The sequence below is a fragment of the Carcharodon carcharias genome, chromosome 11 (genome assembly GCF_017639515.1).
Source record: "Carcharodon carcharias isolate sCarCar2 chromosome 11, sCarCar2.pri, whole genome shotgun sequence".
Lineage (NCBI taxonomy): Eukaryota > Metazoa > Chordata > Chondrichthyes > Lamniformes > Lamnidae > Carcharodon > Carcharodon carcharias.
In genome coordinates, this window is record NC_054477.1 from 101,417,439 (window position 1) to 101,433,805 (window position 16,367).

The window sequence follows — 16,367 nt, forward strand, 5'->3', positions numbered from 1 at the left end:
CTAGGCACGCCCACCACTGGTGCACCAATTAAAATTGGGGAAATGCAAGAAGCCAGATTTAGATGCGTGCAGATATTTCAGAGGGTTGTGGTGCTGGAGGAGATTACAGAGATAGGGAGGGGCAAGACCATGGAGGGATTTGGAAACAAGAATGGGAATTTTAAAATCAAGACATTGCTTGACCAGGAGCCAATGTAGATCAGTAAGCACTGGGGTGACAGGAGAATGGGACTTGCTGCAAGTTAAGGCACGCATAGCAGAATTTTGGATGACCTCAAGTTTACAGAGGGTAGAATGTGTGAGATGAGCCAGGAGTGCCTTGGAATAGACGGTGTAGAGGTAAAGAATTTATGAATGAAGGTTTCAGCAGCAGTTGAGCTGAGATAGGGGCAAAGTCAGGTGAAATTATAGAGGTGGAAAAATGACACCAAGGTTACGAATGGTTTAGTCTCAGACTATTGCCAGGGAGAAAAATGATGTTGGTAGTTAAGGAATGGAGGACGGCAAGGGGACTGAAAACAATGGTTTCAGCCTTCCAAATATTTAATTGGAGGAAATTTCTGCTCATCCTGTACTGAATGTCGGATAAGCAGCCTAATAATTTAGGAACAACGGAGGAGCTGTGAGAAGTGGTGGTGGGGTAAAGCTGGGTGTCTTCAGCGCACATGTGAAAACTAACACTGTGCTATCTAATAATGTCGCCAAGGGGCAGCATGGAGATAAGAAGTAGGATGGGACTGAGAACATATCCTTGGTTTCATATTTGTTCAGCATTAGATTTTGACTAATCTCCCTGGTGCTTAAACAGATTGTACATAGCAGAATTATTTATCCTAGTCTATAATTTGTGGATTCAATCTCGCATTTGGTTTGTGTATATATTCATGTCCAAACTGTTAGGAGTTCTAATGAGTTCTTTCTCACAATTATGGATATGAAATATGAATTTCAGGGAGCCTAGGACTGAACCTTAAATTAAAGTCCAAAGTAAATCTGAATGTCCATTGTCTGTGCCATACATGTGATCTACACTAAAATACTACTACTATATCAACCACGTTCATCACTTATCATAGATGGTGAAAAGTGATCAAACTGAAGACATTGGTACATTGCGCTGTTATTACTTTACTGTCCCATCAGCTTTATCTTTTTGGTAGTTTAACTCAGTTAGGTGATATCACCTGATAAAAAATCACAGTTAAACTATAAAATGCAGTGCCGATCACGCTTATCAGGTGTGACCCTTTAAGGACTGCAGTAACATTTCTATACCAAATCTTAAAAAAGACTTATTTATTTTATTGAGATGTATAATTAAATGGAAATGTATTGAAAATTGCATGGTGATATTAATATAAAACATTCTAATGTGTTTGCATGAAATTCCTTTGTCGACCATTTGAAAGACCCAGTAAGCCATTAAATTATTTAGTGCCTTTGTTAGACTAGCAATCATAGAGGTTTCATGTGAACATTATCTGCATTAAATTAAATTTTCTTTTATTCATCGCCACCGGTATGGAACAAGGTTACAGTCTTTTTCAGGTAATAACATTTCTGTTGTCTTAGGCTGAACTTCCGTCCCCCTAAAGGGGGGCAAGTATGGAGGTGCCTGCCGTCTGACAACTAATTATCCAATTTGGGGAACATCATTGCACAGTGTAAGGTCATGACCCCCATTTGACCCCGATGTCAGGGTCCTGACCCAAAACCCAAAATCCTGCCTATAGTTGCTGCTGAAGTATTTTGGTCTTTTAGTTTGGGATTCTAGATGCATTGCATGTTAATGGTAAATTTAAAACTGATTTTGTTACCTGCTTTCCGTTCCATGTGTATGTGTGGATGGGACAGGATAGAAGGAATTAATATTTTGTTATCCAATTCAGAACTCCAGCATGTAACCGAGATATAAATTATTTAGAAAACAATGGAAGTTTCACATATAGTCCTATCAAGCAAGTGTCAATGAATGAGCATTCAGAAGCAGCCATCATCCCTAATGCCTGGCCATCAGAATAATAGTCTTCATTTTATGAAAACAGCCCAGAGTGATTCACCTGGGAACCAAGGCACTAGGGGGAGGGTATGAAAATGTACAGTTTATTTACCCAGAATATATAACAAATTTAAAAATTGTTTACTTGCCTTTAAAAAAGGGTCTAAAGTTCATTCACAATAACTTGATTAGTAATGAAAAATCACTTTTGTTCTGTGATGTGAAGTTTCTGGACCAACAGCCCTAGATTCATCAATTCACTCAGATCATCTGTATTTTCAGGTTACTGCAGAGAAACAGATTTCTGATCTATGGTCTGTTGGTAAAAGTAACCAAAAAGATCTCAAAATACTTTGTAATTTGTCTCAAATTACACAATATACACTAGGGTTAAGTATTGTATTGCTATTTAGTTCTGCTGATTTAACCTGCTCAGTATGTATTTTTCTGTTAATTTATAACTAAATACCACACATTGGAGCCATGCAGAACAACTTAAGGCTAACTCGCATTGAAAACTGGCTGTGTGCAACGACATTTTAAAGGGAACATTGCTCTAGCCCTGCCATTTTCAACTTCAACACTCCAACTAACATTGTCTCAATCTCACACAGCTGTTCAGCAGCTGAAAGGATCCCCTAACAATGCTATTTATAGGGATCATCAATCACTCTCAGAGTAGTCGCTAGTTGATTTCTACTGGCTGCTGCTGAGTTAGTTTCAAGTGTTTGATGGTTTGGACTGTCAGATAAAGTTGAAGTAGCCAGGATGTGGTGACACATAGCGAAGGCCTTGGTTCTGTTTTGAGGATTCTGCTCAGACCACTTGCTCCCAGTCATGGGTGCAGTAGATTCTATCCACCTTGGCTGCAGCATTACAGAGAGAATGAGAGGCCACTCAGAGAAAGGCAGGCTGCCCAAAGACGGAGGATGAAGAAGGGGACTTGGACTCACAGTGGGAGACTGTATCCACCCAGGGTCTTCAGGGAGGAATTCGCCTACCTCAGCCTCAGCAAGGAACAGCCTGCCCTAGTGCTCCTACTCAGTGCAACACCTGTAGCTGCAGCATGGCTGGCGGAAGGCAACTGACTTTCAGTGAGGTAGACTGTAGATGGCCTTGCAGGACAACCTCAAGCAGTTCTGCCTCTTAAATACTTAGCCTCACACTGCATTGCCTCAGCCTATGTGGCAGTGGTCTGGGCTGGCTAGCTGACAGGCAATAAAAAGAGCTCCAGCAGAGTGGCAGCAGTGGGAGGACCAATGATATCATCCTGAGAGAGTATAGACTGGTGGACTGCTGTGAGACCCTGCACACATCTCTGATCAATGGAATCGGCAGCCTAAACCTGCACGGCAACAAACTGAGCTTACATGACATCACCATGAGTTTCCACTGCAGCACTCAGACATTAGGTGGCTTCTGCTTGTGCTGGAATGGAAGCTGAGATATTGGCCAATATATGCTGTGTCGTAGCTGGGTCTGCAAGTGTTCTCATGGGATTGGCCAGGGCTTGCTGGAAAGAATGAGTGCTTAGTTCTGCCCAAGGCCCAGCGCCTAGTTGGTGACAGGTTCCTCCAAGCTCATCAACAGTGAGAGTAGGATTTCAGGCAGGCCCGTCAATATACCAAGCATTCCTATGTGCCTATCCATCAGCCTTTTGTTTTAGGCTGACCCATTGAACTCCTGATTTGAGCCTTCTGCAGCAGAACTCATGTGTAGCTCTCCATCCACTCTGGCAGCTGCACTACCCGAACCACTGCCCTGGATGCAGTCCACTCACATGCAGTGACTCACTGCCTCTTTGAAGAATGCACAGTGCTAATATCTGAGCGTCAGAGCGAGTGATCGTGTTTCCTCACCGTCGGTCTCTTTTTCTTCTTCTACCTCTTCTTGTTCCTACACCATTGTCTGCTCAGGTTGCAGTTCTTAGATATCTGAAAGGAGAAAGATACAAAGGTAGGGTTGTGGTGAGGGAAAGAAGAAAGCAGGAAGTGCAAGCTTAGATAATCTGCAGCTTACAAATCAATGAGAGAAGTGAGAAGGAGGATTAGGGATCATCTTCAATTGTTTCAGCCACAGCACTGGCCATGGCCTCATTCATGGCCCCACCAGTGGTGTTGACCATGATCTCTTCCACAGGGGTGAGGAAATGTAGCTCTGTCTGTCCCCTGCTGCCTACAGTTGTATGTCACCTTGTCCTGCAAGAGTGAGGGAGATACGTCAATGAATGTGGTGCAATGTGTTTAGGTGATGTGACTGTCATGGTTGAATAGCTGGCAGTGTGTGCAAGCTCTGAGATGTATGTGGCTTGCAGCAATGCAAAGCATGTGAGGGTGAAATGAAGCAAGAAGGTGAGTTATGAGTCACGTTTGATAGAGATTGTTGGTGGGTGAATGATATGGGTGTGTTGAAATGGGAGGTGTGCAACACTAATACTTCAATTGTAAAGATGTGCCATTTGAAGATAATTCACTGACCTTGACCACTCTTGTGACGTTATTAAACTTCTTCCTGCACTGCGGCCATGTCTTCAGGGCGACACTGCAGACATTTATAGCAATGGCTAACTGTTCCACCGCCTTCACAAAGTTTGTTTGGAGAGTTTCTGGAACCCCTGTAGATAGAGGACCTCACTCCTCCTGTGCACCTCATTCATCAAGGCCTGCAGAGCTGTATCAGAAAACTGGAGCACATCCTCTGCCCTGTTGCACCATATTAAGTATCCTTGCAGGTCAGACACTCTTCCCCAGATACACTTCCACCACTTGCTGTAGACACAAGGTATCTCCCTTTTAAGAGGTGCAGGTTGACTTGACGAACTAACCTTGAATGAACTTGGCTGCCCTGCTGACGCTTTCAGCCATTCAACAGCATATTTAGTGCTGGGCTGTATGCTACTATCGTTTAAATTAGCAGACAGCATGAAGTTTGCATGCTGTCTGCACCAAAAGGAAAAGCTGCAGATTAATGCTGCATCAGGATTCCTGTGCCAGTTTTGAGGGGCTATCAAATTTAGCCTCTATGTGTTTTCCCAACTATTGAAGAGACCGGTAGCATATGATGGAATCATGTAATATCTCTATTATTACCTACTGGTAAGAAAAAATAGCCAATCAATCTTGAGCTATGCTAAATCTCATTGACTGCATGCATAACAATAAATATGATTCACAAGAGGATAGACCTATAGAAGCAGCAAAATCATAGGACACTTTGACCAAAGTGTGGTGACAATGTTGGAACTCTGTACCACAGGGAACAGTTAAAGTGAATAGTGTAGATGCACTTATGGGAAAGCTAGACAAGCATATCAGGGATATCAGGGGGAATGGAATAGAGAACAGCATTTTACGGGACCGGGATGGGGGTGTTGGGTGGGGTGGGGGTGTGGATCGGCGGAGGGACTGCTTGCCCCCCCACCCCCTCCACACAGATGTAAACGCCAATTTGCTCTGTGGTGGCATAACACACTGTGGGTGGGCTAACTTGGTGAGCAGTTGGACTTCTGGCCTTCACTCAGGAGGAAGTTCCGCCCTCAGGACTGTCAGCCGATCTCATTAGCCGGCAGCTCCATCACTCCTGGCAGCGCCAGAGCTCAGTAGTGGTCACTGCTGGGGCTGGAGGAAGAAGGCCTAAGAGGCATGTGACTAACCTGAGAAGACCCAGGGTATTAGAGTGGGCAGGGATCCCAGAGCAAAGGGAGGTGGGACAGGGGTGTAGTGGGCTGGTTCTGTCAGGCAGATGGCATGGAAGGAAGGGTGGTGATATCTTGGGGGGTGTTCTCGATGCACATAAGGCACCCCTGAGTGAGGTACCCCCGTTCCTTCCTGTCTTTGTTCATGTAAGCCTATAAAAACCATGTTATGGCATAGGCAGCATATTATTCAGGTCAATAAGGTTGTTAACAAGCCTAAATGACCTTTAATTATTTATTTACATATGTCAGGCAGGCTGCCTAGAATATTATGTGGGTGAGCTTGGGGGAGGGTAGGAAGATGACAGGCTAGCCAGCCCACGTATTTTATGTGCCTCCTGCCCTTCACCAAAAACACACCCAAAGGAGACATATAAAATCCAGTCAGAAGATTATGATGATAGATTTAAATGAGGAAAGATAAGATGAAGTTCCTGCGGATTATAAATGCTACCATAGACTAGATGGGTTGAATGGCTTGTTTCTGTGCCATATATCCTAGTAATCCCATGTAATCCAATAACATGCCCTGTAGATTAAAACATATTCTTAGATTCTGTGCATTATTACATAGTAAGACTAGAACAATCAGCCATATATATGTATGAAAAAACAACAATAATGTCTGTACAGTACTTTGGAACCAAAACACAGCATTCAAGAGGGTTAACAATATGACTTAATTCATATAATTATGACGCTCATTTCTTTACACTTTCAATGACCAAACCTATAAAATATGAGTAGGTGTTTATGACCATTTTTATTGCTATCTGACTATATTAAAGGAGAAAGCACATTCAGCTCCTCCTCTTCAGGCTGAGGATACTGAGCAGATTGGTTCCAAGCTCCTTACATCTTTCTGTTTCTCTCCTAAAGGCTTATTTTGATATAATTATTCAAAGATTGAGGACCTGCGAAGACTGGAGAAGCTATGAATATGGAGACAGTCAGAAGCCTAACAATGATTGATTTGTTCTGTCCTGAACATGCCACCAACTGCAATGACACATCCTGTCTGTTGCCTATTGACAATTTTAACCAAACTATGAGCCTTATTTTAAGTACTGTGCTGACAATCCTGTTGGCTTTGGTGATGTTTTCCATGGGTTGCAATGTTGAAGCAAAAAAGCTTTGGGGCCATATTAAGAGACCTTGGGGTATATGTGTGGGCTTTCTTTGTCAGTTTGGTATTATGCCTCTCACAGCCTTTCTGCTGTCAACGGCCTTTAATATTCACCCTATTCAAGCGGTTGCAGTATTAATAATGGGATGCTGTCCAGGTGGAACAGGTTCAAACATCATGACCTACTGGATGGATGGGGACATGGATCTTAGGTAAGTAGATAACTTCACTCTAGTATTATCATGGTATATTTTTCCAATAAGACTAACTATACTCATAAGTAACCCGTTACATTGACTTGTTGTCTAACAAAATATTAAATGTAGTCATTTTCAAAATGGCATGTTTCTGCTATTCATACATTACCACCTAATGTAAGATTTACTTCTTCTGGAGGAGTTGTATATTATTAGAAATTGATACTAACAGGAAAATACCATAAAATCAAAATCCATTGATTGATAGCTTATCTATTGCTCCATTGCACATTGATAATTGTTAAGATGGAGTCAATTGTTGACAATATTGACCCCAAAGTATTTTTGGCCTTGCGGACCAAAAACTCATCAGCCAAGCTTTGCTGCCTCTGCGTGAGCCAGCCCATGATTTTTTGTCATTCACTTTAATCGGCAGAGGGTCACAGGCTGGTGAATACAGGAAACCTTGGCCAGCATGCGAACAGTATTAAAAACATTTTACGTACTTTCACATGTGTGAACTGTACATACTTAATTGTCTTGACAATAATGGTTTTATCCAGATTTATACTAACATTATACGTAATGTGTCTCCAATATTTATTCTATTCTGTATTAATTTGATGGCATGGATGTCGGAGTACAGGATGGAGCTTGGCTGTGAATCACTGTTAACACTATGGAGGCACAGGTATGAAGACTGCATAAGGTCCTGAAGGATACCAGTGGGTGTGAAACTGGGTCTTAGTGTGAGTTGCAACCTTTAGCAGAGAAAGGATTTATACTAACTTTATACATAATGTGTCTCCAATATTTATTCTATTCTGTATTAACCCTGTCTGCCATGTGAGCTGCTTATCATGGCAACACAGAAAAATTGTACTTTCACGTTGCCTATGCATTAAAATTCATTGAGGTGCGTTTGAGGAGGACAAATTTAACTCACTAAACCTAGCAAAGAGATACATGCAGATTGAACAGATAACATATAGAGAATAACACATATTCCTAATGAAAAGGTCAAACGTAAATTACTTTGGGCTGAATCTTCAGCTCAGCGAGCAGGGGCGGGGCCCGCTCGCCGAGGCATAAAATAACACGGGGTGATGTCGGGCATGCATCCCAACGTCTCTGCGCGTCATTTAGATTTTCAGTTTGGCTCGGCTGCACGCCCACCGAACTATCAAAGACCTGTTAAGGCCATTAATGAACTAATTAAGCCTATTGAGAAAGTTGCCTGTCCAACTTTAAGGTTGGCAGCAGGCGAAGAACCCAGGCAGGCTTTGCATTTTTCATGGAACATCATCCACGGGTGGGATGAGGTTTCATGAAGAGTTCATAAATTAAATACATTTTTTCATTAAAGTTCATTGACATGTCCCAGCTCATGTGACACTGTCACATAAGGGGATATGTCCTAAATTATTTTTCTCCTTTATTAAAATTTTTGGAAGTTAATCTAATCTCCCTGAGGCAGCTCTGTGCCTCAGGGAGATTTCTGCGCTCTTTTGTGCACATGCACATAAAGAGCGCAGGCCCCGACTCAGGGAACCGCCCACCCCACCACCCCACCCCCCCAACACCCACCTCTCCCCCGCCCGCACAGGGAGCGCTCGGCCACATAAAATGGCAGCGCAGACCTGATCAGGGGCACCAATCGGGTCCACATCCACCCACATCTGTCCCCGCACAACCCCCCCCACAATGGGTGGAACATTCTACCCCTTAATTTTAATTGATTATATGTATTTTGCAATATTGTGCAGTGAGAATAAAAAAGACCATCAGATATTAATTATTATTCATCAGCTTGCATTTTGTGACGCATTTCAGAATCCTCTTTACTTCCTTTCTCTGCTAAAGGCTGCAACTCACACTAAGACCCAGTTTCACACCCACTGGTATCATTCAGGACCTTATGTTCTCTTCATGCCTTTGCCTCCACAGTGTTAACAGTGATTCAGAGCCAAGCTCCACCCAATAATCCAACATCCACACCATCAAAGTTTCTAACGGGGTCACTGTACGATAAGCAACAGAAGGAATATTTCCTTTGCCTGAAAATTGAAACCAAACATAGTTGACCATTTCTGAAGTAAGTAGGACGATACCAATCTGCTCATCCAGCCCTTTCTGTTTTGTTAGCCATGGCTACCAAATGTGGAAATTTTTCAATATGCCGCTAGGATCTATAACTGGCATTGCAGATCAGCCATCCAATAAACAGAAATACAAATTGGATTGTTAATTCTGGTTTTATGTCCAGTAAGCAAATTTCAAATCAACCCCAGCATTTTTTACTTCAAATTGCTAACCTTTTTCCATATCCGTCTTAGCTTATTTGCCATGTATATATTTATACTTCATTCCAACACTTCAATATATTCTATATTTATGCTTTTCTGGGGACAATGCATTCTACATTCTCACAATATTTTGATCAACTTTTCTGCATCTATCTGGCTTTCATTCTAATTCTAAGTTATGGCTATGCATAAATTATATTCTTAAAGGGTCTGGCCAAAGGTTTTCATCCATCTGTGCTCTTCATATATAATGTATACTGATGGACATCCAATGTGTTTCCAACATTTTCACCTTCCATTTCTGATTTCCAGCCTATGAAATAATTTATATTTATCTATTTTTTTCTCATTCCCCTTCTTATTTTAACAAAAATGTGTATCTTTGAAGCAATAAGAAGGAATGTTGGAAAGTTGGAATGAAAATGTTTAAATAATTATAAATAATGGTTTGTAGGTTAAACTTGCACAACAATGGAGATTTTTTTTTACTCCATTTCAGTTATTGCCCAAAGGTGATACTTAAATGAGTTGTCACATATGTAACTTATATTCCTAACATCATGACTATTCAGTCAAACTGAGCAATGATGAAGGAAAGCTAAACACCATTACTGTTTAAAATCAGTGACAGCAGGCTGGATACAAAAGGACTGAAATTAGTCTGAGGGAATAATGCAAGTTGAGTGTTAACATGTCAGCAGCCGGTTTTACATCCTGCATGATAAAAAAGTCAGTCATAGTGTGAAGCAGGCTGCCGACTCGCTATCACCCAATTTGCTCTATCACAAAGATCAATTTCACCTCCAAAGATGAATTTTACCTCAACCTTAGTAGGAAGGTATTGTTAGCAATTAACATGCATGGTGAAAGATGAAATTCTACTTGTTAATTTAACTACCACTAAGAGCCACTTTTCAGTGGATTAGTTAACATGCTCGCATTGTTTTCCTGTCTGTCATTTCAAACTAAACAGACTAACGCCTACATCTTAAAAATTATGTTAATCAGCACATTAAAAACAGCATAAAAGCAAACTGAAAGCTAAATGGCAATCTGCCCTGACCTATGGAATATGAAGAATTGGATTGGCAATCTTTAATTTCATTATCTGAAATAGTCTGCTTGTGACTTATTTAGACCAGAAGATGTAAAGAAAAGCTACAACAGCTGTGCAATTAAATCAACTTTCCTAGGGTAAATATTCAGTGAGGCATTATAGCATTAGGAGATTATTTGAATAGAAACAATGGGCAGGATTTTCCGCACTCGTCTGCTGCCAGGATCTTTCAGTCCTGCTGCAAGTCAATGGACTTCTGGCTGGGGCGCAGCCTCGCCCGCGATAGGTCCCACCAACAACGGGGCCAGAAATTCCAAGCCAATTTATAGGGGTACGGGGAAAAGACAGGGCAATGGCACTAGGTCATAATGCTCATTTGGAGAGCCATTGCAGACACAACGGGCCGAATGGCCTCCTTCTGTGCCATTAAAATTCTGTGATTCTGTGATTATCTAATCCAGCATCCAATTATTTCATGTTATTTACAATTGGAGCTCTAACAGGCACAACCTTTATTTTATTAGCAAATTCAAACTGAAAACAGTGTTTGTTTGTTATAATGCAATTAAGCGTTTCTCTGCTCATATACTGCAACGTAATTTCAAGGGCTAAGAACTTATTTTTCTGCTTAGTATTGCTTTCCACATTTATTTTAAAATATTTTTGCTTTCAGCATAAGTATGACAACGTGTTCCACAATACTGGGAATGGGAATGATGCCTCTTTGCCTCTTCATCTACACCAAAACCTGGGTTGACACAGATGCCATCCAGGTCCCTTATGACAGTATAGGTAATTTGTGAACACCAAATGTCACAATAATTGTCAGAACATGAGTCTATATTTTAGCATGTTCAGTTATGGGAAATGAATAAAGCTGAAACTTATATATTCTAGGCATTACCCTGGCAAGCCTCCTAGTTCCCGTTGGTCTTGGGGTTTATGTGAACTATAGATGGCCAGAAAAGGCCAAGATAATATTGAAGGTAAGCAACTTCTAACACTTTTGAAACTAGGGAGGAATTTAAGAGAGCTTAGAATTTCGCGGGTCCTCCAAATTATCTTCCAAAACCTCAGAAGATCGGTGGGCGATCTGACATAAATGCTGTTTATGTGCTGGTTCTGGGATTTCCAGCAATCTTTTGCCAAGGCTGGTGGGCTAGATACAAGAACTTACAATTGGTTAAGGACTGTGCAGACCTAAAAATGGGTAACTTGAACTTTATTATTAGCTTGTGCCAAGCCAACTTTTGCATTTTAATGCACACAGCTAGCACTTTGAACCTGACACTGAGACCGCAACTGCATAGGGTGCAAGAGCTACTCACCCTAGTGTTTCAGCCCAAATAAACACAGCCATAAAGAAAAGGCAGTAGAGTTGAAATTCTTGGCAGAGAAATAGCTAGATCTCTCAGTAAGACTCACTTCGCGGTTCACTGATGACCATAAACTTAAGGCTGCTAAGTCCACTGGGTCTGGTAAGACTTTTTCTTCTTTTCAGAATAGATTCAATTTATTTCAGTTATTGTATCAAGAATAATGTCTGAAAAAGTAATTGACTTAGAATTTCGATGATTATCTGAATGCAACTTCTATGGAAACCCAGAGAGATGGCATAAACAGCCATTTATGTCATCTCTTCCAATTTTCTTCAAAAGTTACATTGGGGAATCAGGGCAATTCCTGGAGATCTACCCTTCTCTAGCCAAAGATGTAGCATGAGATCTGGAGGACCACACCGAATTACAGGGCCGTGATCCAAATATTCCTGCAGAAGACCAGAAATTTGAGTTACTTTCAAATGAAAGTTGAGGGATAGCCTTCTAATGTACAGGAATCATTCCTAGCAGATTACCATTCTAGTAAAGAAATTTTGCCAGCCAGGTGACTCAACAGAACAATACCAACAGATTCCTATTGTGCTGCTACACTAATGTTGTAGTATTTAAACAGAAACTTTCCTCCCCCACTTTTGATGTCAGTCCAAGCTCCAGTGTTGTTAATTTAATATCAAAGAGGGGCCAACAGGATAATAACAAAGAAAGGACATTTAAAAACAGCAGCAGGAGCCAGGATGAAATTACTGGGCCAGAATCTGCTGCAGCAGGGCATCTGGTTAGTCAGACATAGTCCCTCATCCTTCAGCTCAATTTCTTTTCCCTTGTAAATGTTGGCTGTGCAGGTTCATAATGGCAAGGCAAGAGTAACAAGGCATCAGAACCTTGGTGAATGATGGTGCCAACAGTTCATTTCCTTAACCAATGAGAACTAAGCATTACAAATAAACAGAGAAAGGATTGAGAAGGAAGGTGAATTAAAGTGGGTGAATTCAAAGTCAAAAATTATGAAAGGCATCAGGTCCAGAAAGAGAAATAAAGTGAGAGAAAGAAATATTGGATTTCTTTGGTGTGAAAAAAAGCTAGAAAAGGAAAAAGCATTTAAAATTCATCATCTTGAAAGTCTCCAACAACAGTTCCCTACCTGAAGGAACAAAGCTCCACAATTTCAAGTTATCACTTTCTGGGCAGGGGAGGTTGATTGGCAATCATTAATAATGATCATATTGTTAAAAGTGTACTTACATTATTAATTACTAAACTTAACTTCCTGTGGCAAATTTAATGCTAAATTGTTGTGCAAATGCACCAACTTCAAGAAACTCATGGGAAGGTTAAGGGTGCAATGTTGTTTTTGTAAAGCTAACAGCAAAGTGGTGCAAATTGTCAAACAATTCGTGGCGAATCACAATTCATGAATTATTTCTCCCTCACTAGAAGTTGTTAGATGATTTGCACGTTAATAATGTATACGCTGTTTTTTTTTCAATAAATTCTGTCCCTATATCATGGCAGTGGAGCAACTGCAGGTAACAATTATTGGTTGAAATCTGGAACAGCATAAACATGAAGACAAGAAATTTGGAGGATAAAACTACCAAAATGTTGGCCTTCATTTATAAGAGTTCTAGAACTTTTCAAGGTCTTTCAGCACAATTTCGAGAGGTTGCTTTATACGTTGATCACTTCATTGTGTAACATTGTAACTTGTATTATTGATGGGAAGCTTCTCATACCAAAACTTCAGGTGCATGTTGCTCAACAAGGCTCCTTAGACAGCACCTTGCAAACCCACCACCGCTACCATATAGAAGGATAAGGGCAGCAGATAGATGGGAACACCACCACCTATAAGTTCCCCTCCAAGCCACTCACCATCCTGACTTGGAAATATATCTCCATTCCTTCACTGTTGCTGGGTCAAAATCCTGGAACTCCCTCCCTAATAGCATTATGGCTGGACCTACACCACAGGGGCAGCAGCAGTTCAGGAAGGCAGCTCACCACCACCTTCTCAAGAGCAATTAGATTTGGGCAATAAATGTTGGCCCAGCCAGTGACACCCACATCCCATAAATGAATAACAAAAGATTTAATGGCCAGGATTTTACGGGTGCAGGCCCTCCCACCCAGTGGGATATTACAGTCCTGCCAAACTGAGTGGAGGTTTAAATGGTTCGCCTCATCTGCCAGGGGGGAGACACGCCACAGCGGAACTGTAAATTCCTGGCCCATGACAATTTAAACCTGTCCAAATTACTAATATCATTTTAGCACATAACTCTCCCCAGCAGCAACACAAGAGAAAATGATGCCCTATATGTTGCTGATTCATTTTGTCATGTTTTACTTGAAAGTTTCTAAGACTGATTTATAATCATGGTTAAAGATCTAATGCATGTGGATATTTACTGAAATTTAGGTAACAAGACAAAAATAAAATTTTGTCAACAATTATTTCTATCAACTGTCAAATTGCAAGTGAAATATTCATGTATTCATGTACCACATCGCATATTGATAGATGGTATTCACAGGACAGTGATACTTTGTCCGTATTTGCATGAAACTTAACATCAATGCTGATCCTGCCTTTCAGTGATGCTTCTAACTCGGGTCTCCAGGTTTCAAGGTGTACAATATTCAGAAAACAATTATCCACTTGTTGCATTTTACTGCCTTGGATGTGAATTGCATGGATGCTTGATGGAAATAAACCTAGAAATAAACCTAAACATAACAGGGCTATGGGATGGAAGGTGAATAGGACTGACTGGATTGCTCTACTGAGAGCAGCTATGAACTCAATGGGCTGAATGGCCTCCTTCTGTGCCATAGTGACTCTGACTTTTCTAATTCCAAAATAATCTTTTCTCCTAGATTGGCTCTTTCACTGGAATGTTCCTCATAGTTGCTATAGCAGTGACTGGAGCCCTCCTGTACAGAGGATCCTGGGTAACATCGCCTTCCCTGTGGATCATTGGAACTATCTATCCAGCTATTGGGTATACATTAGGATTTCTTTTGGCTCGTATTGCCGGTCAGCCTTGGTTCAGGTACAGATTTTTTGTGAAATCATAAATTAAATATTGTTACATGATGCACTGATATAATTTGTAATCCAGCTTTCCAGAGGAGAAACCAAAACAGAAAGAGCTGGAAAGACAGTCACAGCACAGAACATGCAATGAATATTTCAGGCTCCGACTGTTCTTAAGGATTGAAAAATAAGTGATAAACATGTATGCTAGGACCAGAATAAGGGAACTGGGAGGCAAAAGCAGACCAACACACACAGAGGTAGGAATCGCTGGCCCCGATTTTAACTCTGCATAAGTGAATGGTCTTGAGTGAGTTAAATCTCACCTGCAGTATCAGTGGTGACTGGATGATCACAACTGAATAACAGCCACAAGCATGAATTACACTAAAGAATCACTGTGTGAGAAATTGAGCTTGTTAGCACTTGATTGTTGGGATCCATGGATGCCCCTAGACTTCTAAAATGCCATCTTCAGCCTACTGGCATACTTAAGGGATGAATTTTGCCAGAAGCCACATTGGTGAAGGTATTAGCATGTGTGCAGTCAACTTCTGCCAGACAGATGCAGAATGGGCAGATAATGAATTCACTCAGTATGCAATGTAGATCTGATGCAAGTGGTTTCATTTTCATACTCAACATACCATCTAATACAATCTCTTAACCTGGCACAGCTGTACATGCAGCCAACAACAGGAAGGACCCTGCACTAGTGCTATTTAAAGGGATCATTAACTACTCACAAGTTAGTTGCTGGTTGATTTCTTCTAACTGTTGCTGTGATTCTACAAGTGTTTCGTGCTTTCTATAGGTATTTCAAGTTGCAAAAGTCTGTAGAAAGTGGAGTGATAAATGTTGAAAGACTTTTTGATGACTTCAAGGCTTCTGCACAAGCCAGCTGCTCCCAGAAATAGATGCCCTAACAGATATAGCCCTTGAAATACATCATAATTGGGAGACTGAACAGAGGCATGCAGAGCAGAACAAACTGCTGGCAGAGTGAGGAAGAGACGGAGGAGGCCTCTCAGCTGGGGACCATATCCATCCAGGGTGTTCAGGGAGCAATTCTGCTACCTGACACTGTGCGAGGAACCGTGTGTCAGATGTTTGCACTTCAATAAGGACATCCTCACTGCAGCAGCCACAACCTCAGGGCAGGGCGGGGACCACATTGTCAGTGGCTGTGGAGGTGCCAGTGGAAATTAACTTTTATGTATCTGTCTCCTTCCTGGCTGAAGCTGAAGATATTTGCAATATTTAACATTTTATCATCCCACCATTGCATAAGAGAAGTCACTGAAACTCTGTATTCAAATGCAAAAACCTACATTTCACTCTCTCTTCCCAGAGAGAAGCAGGCGGAGCAAGCACACAGCTTCACCAGGATTGCAGGATTGTCCGTAGTGCAAGGTACCACTGACTGCATGCACATCATTTGCAGACATCACGTCAACTCTACTCAAACCAAAACCGACAGGAATTCCATTCTCTCAACATCCAGCTGGGTGTGTGGTCTTAGGCAGTGAATCATGTGGGTCAATGTTCAATTTCCTAGCAGCAATCATGATGACTTCATTCTGTGGCAGGCCAGTGAGCCAGCTGTATTTG

The 16,367-nt window shown here is 41.4% G+C and overlaps 1 protein-coding gene across 1 annotated transcript in view; it reads left to right on the forward strand.

The window, feature by feature from the left end:
• Nucleotides 1–6,633: 6,633 nt before the first annotated feature.
• slc10a2 (solute carrier family 10 member 2) overlaps nucleotides 6,634–16,367 on the forward strand; it is a 29,976-nt gene continuing 20,242 nt past the window's right edge. The window contains exons 1-4 of the mRNA XM_041198711.1: nucleotides 6,634–7,031; nucleotides 11,053–11,171; nucleotides 11,277–11,365; nucleotides 14,597–14,772. Coding sequence (XP_041054645.1) covers nucleotides 6,634–7,031; nucleotides 11,053–11,171; nucleotides 11,277–11,365; nucleotides 14,597–14,772 — 782 coding nt within the window. The remainder of the gene's footprint in view (nucleotides 7,032–11,052; nucleotides 11,172–11,276; nucleotides 11,366–14,596; nucleotides 14,773–16,367) is intronic.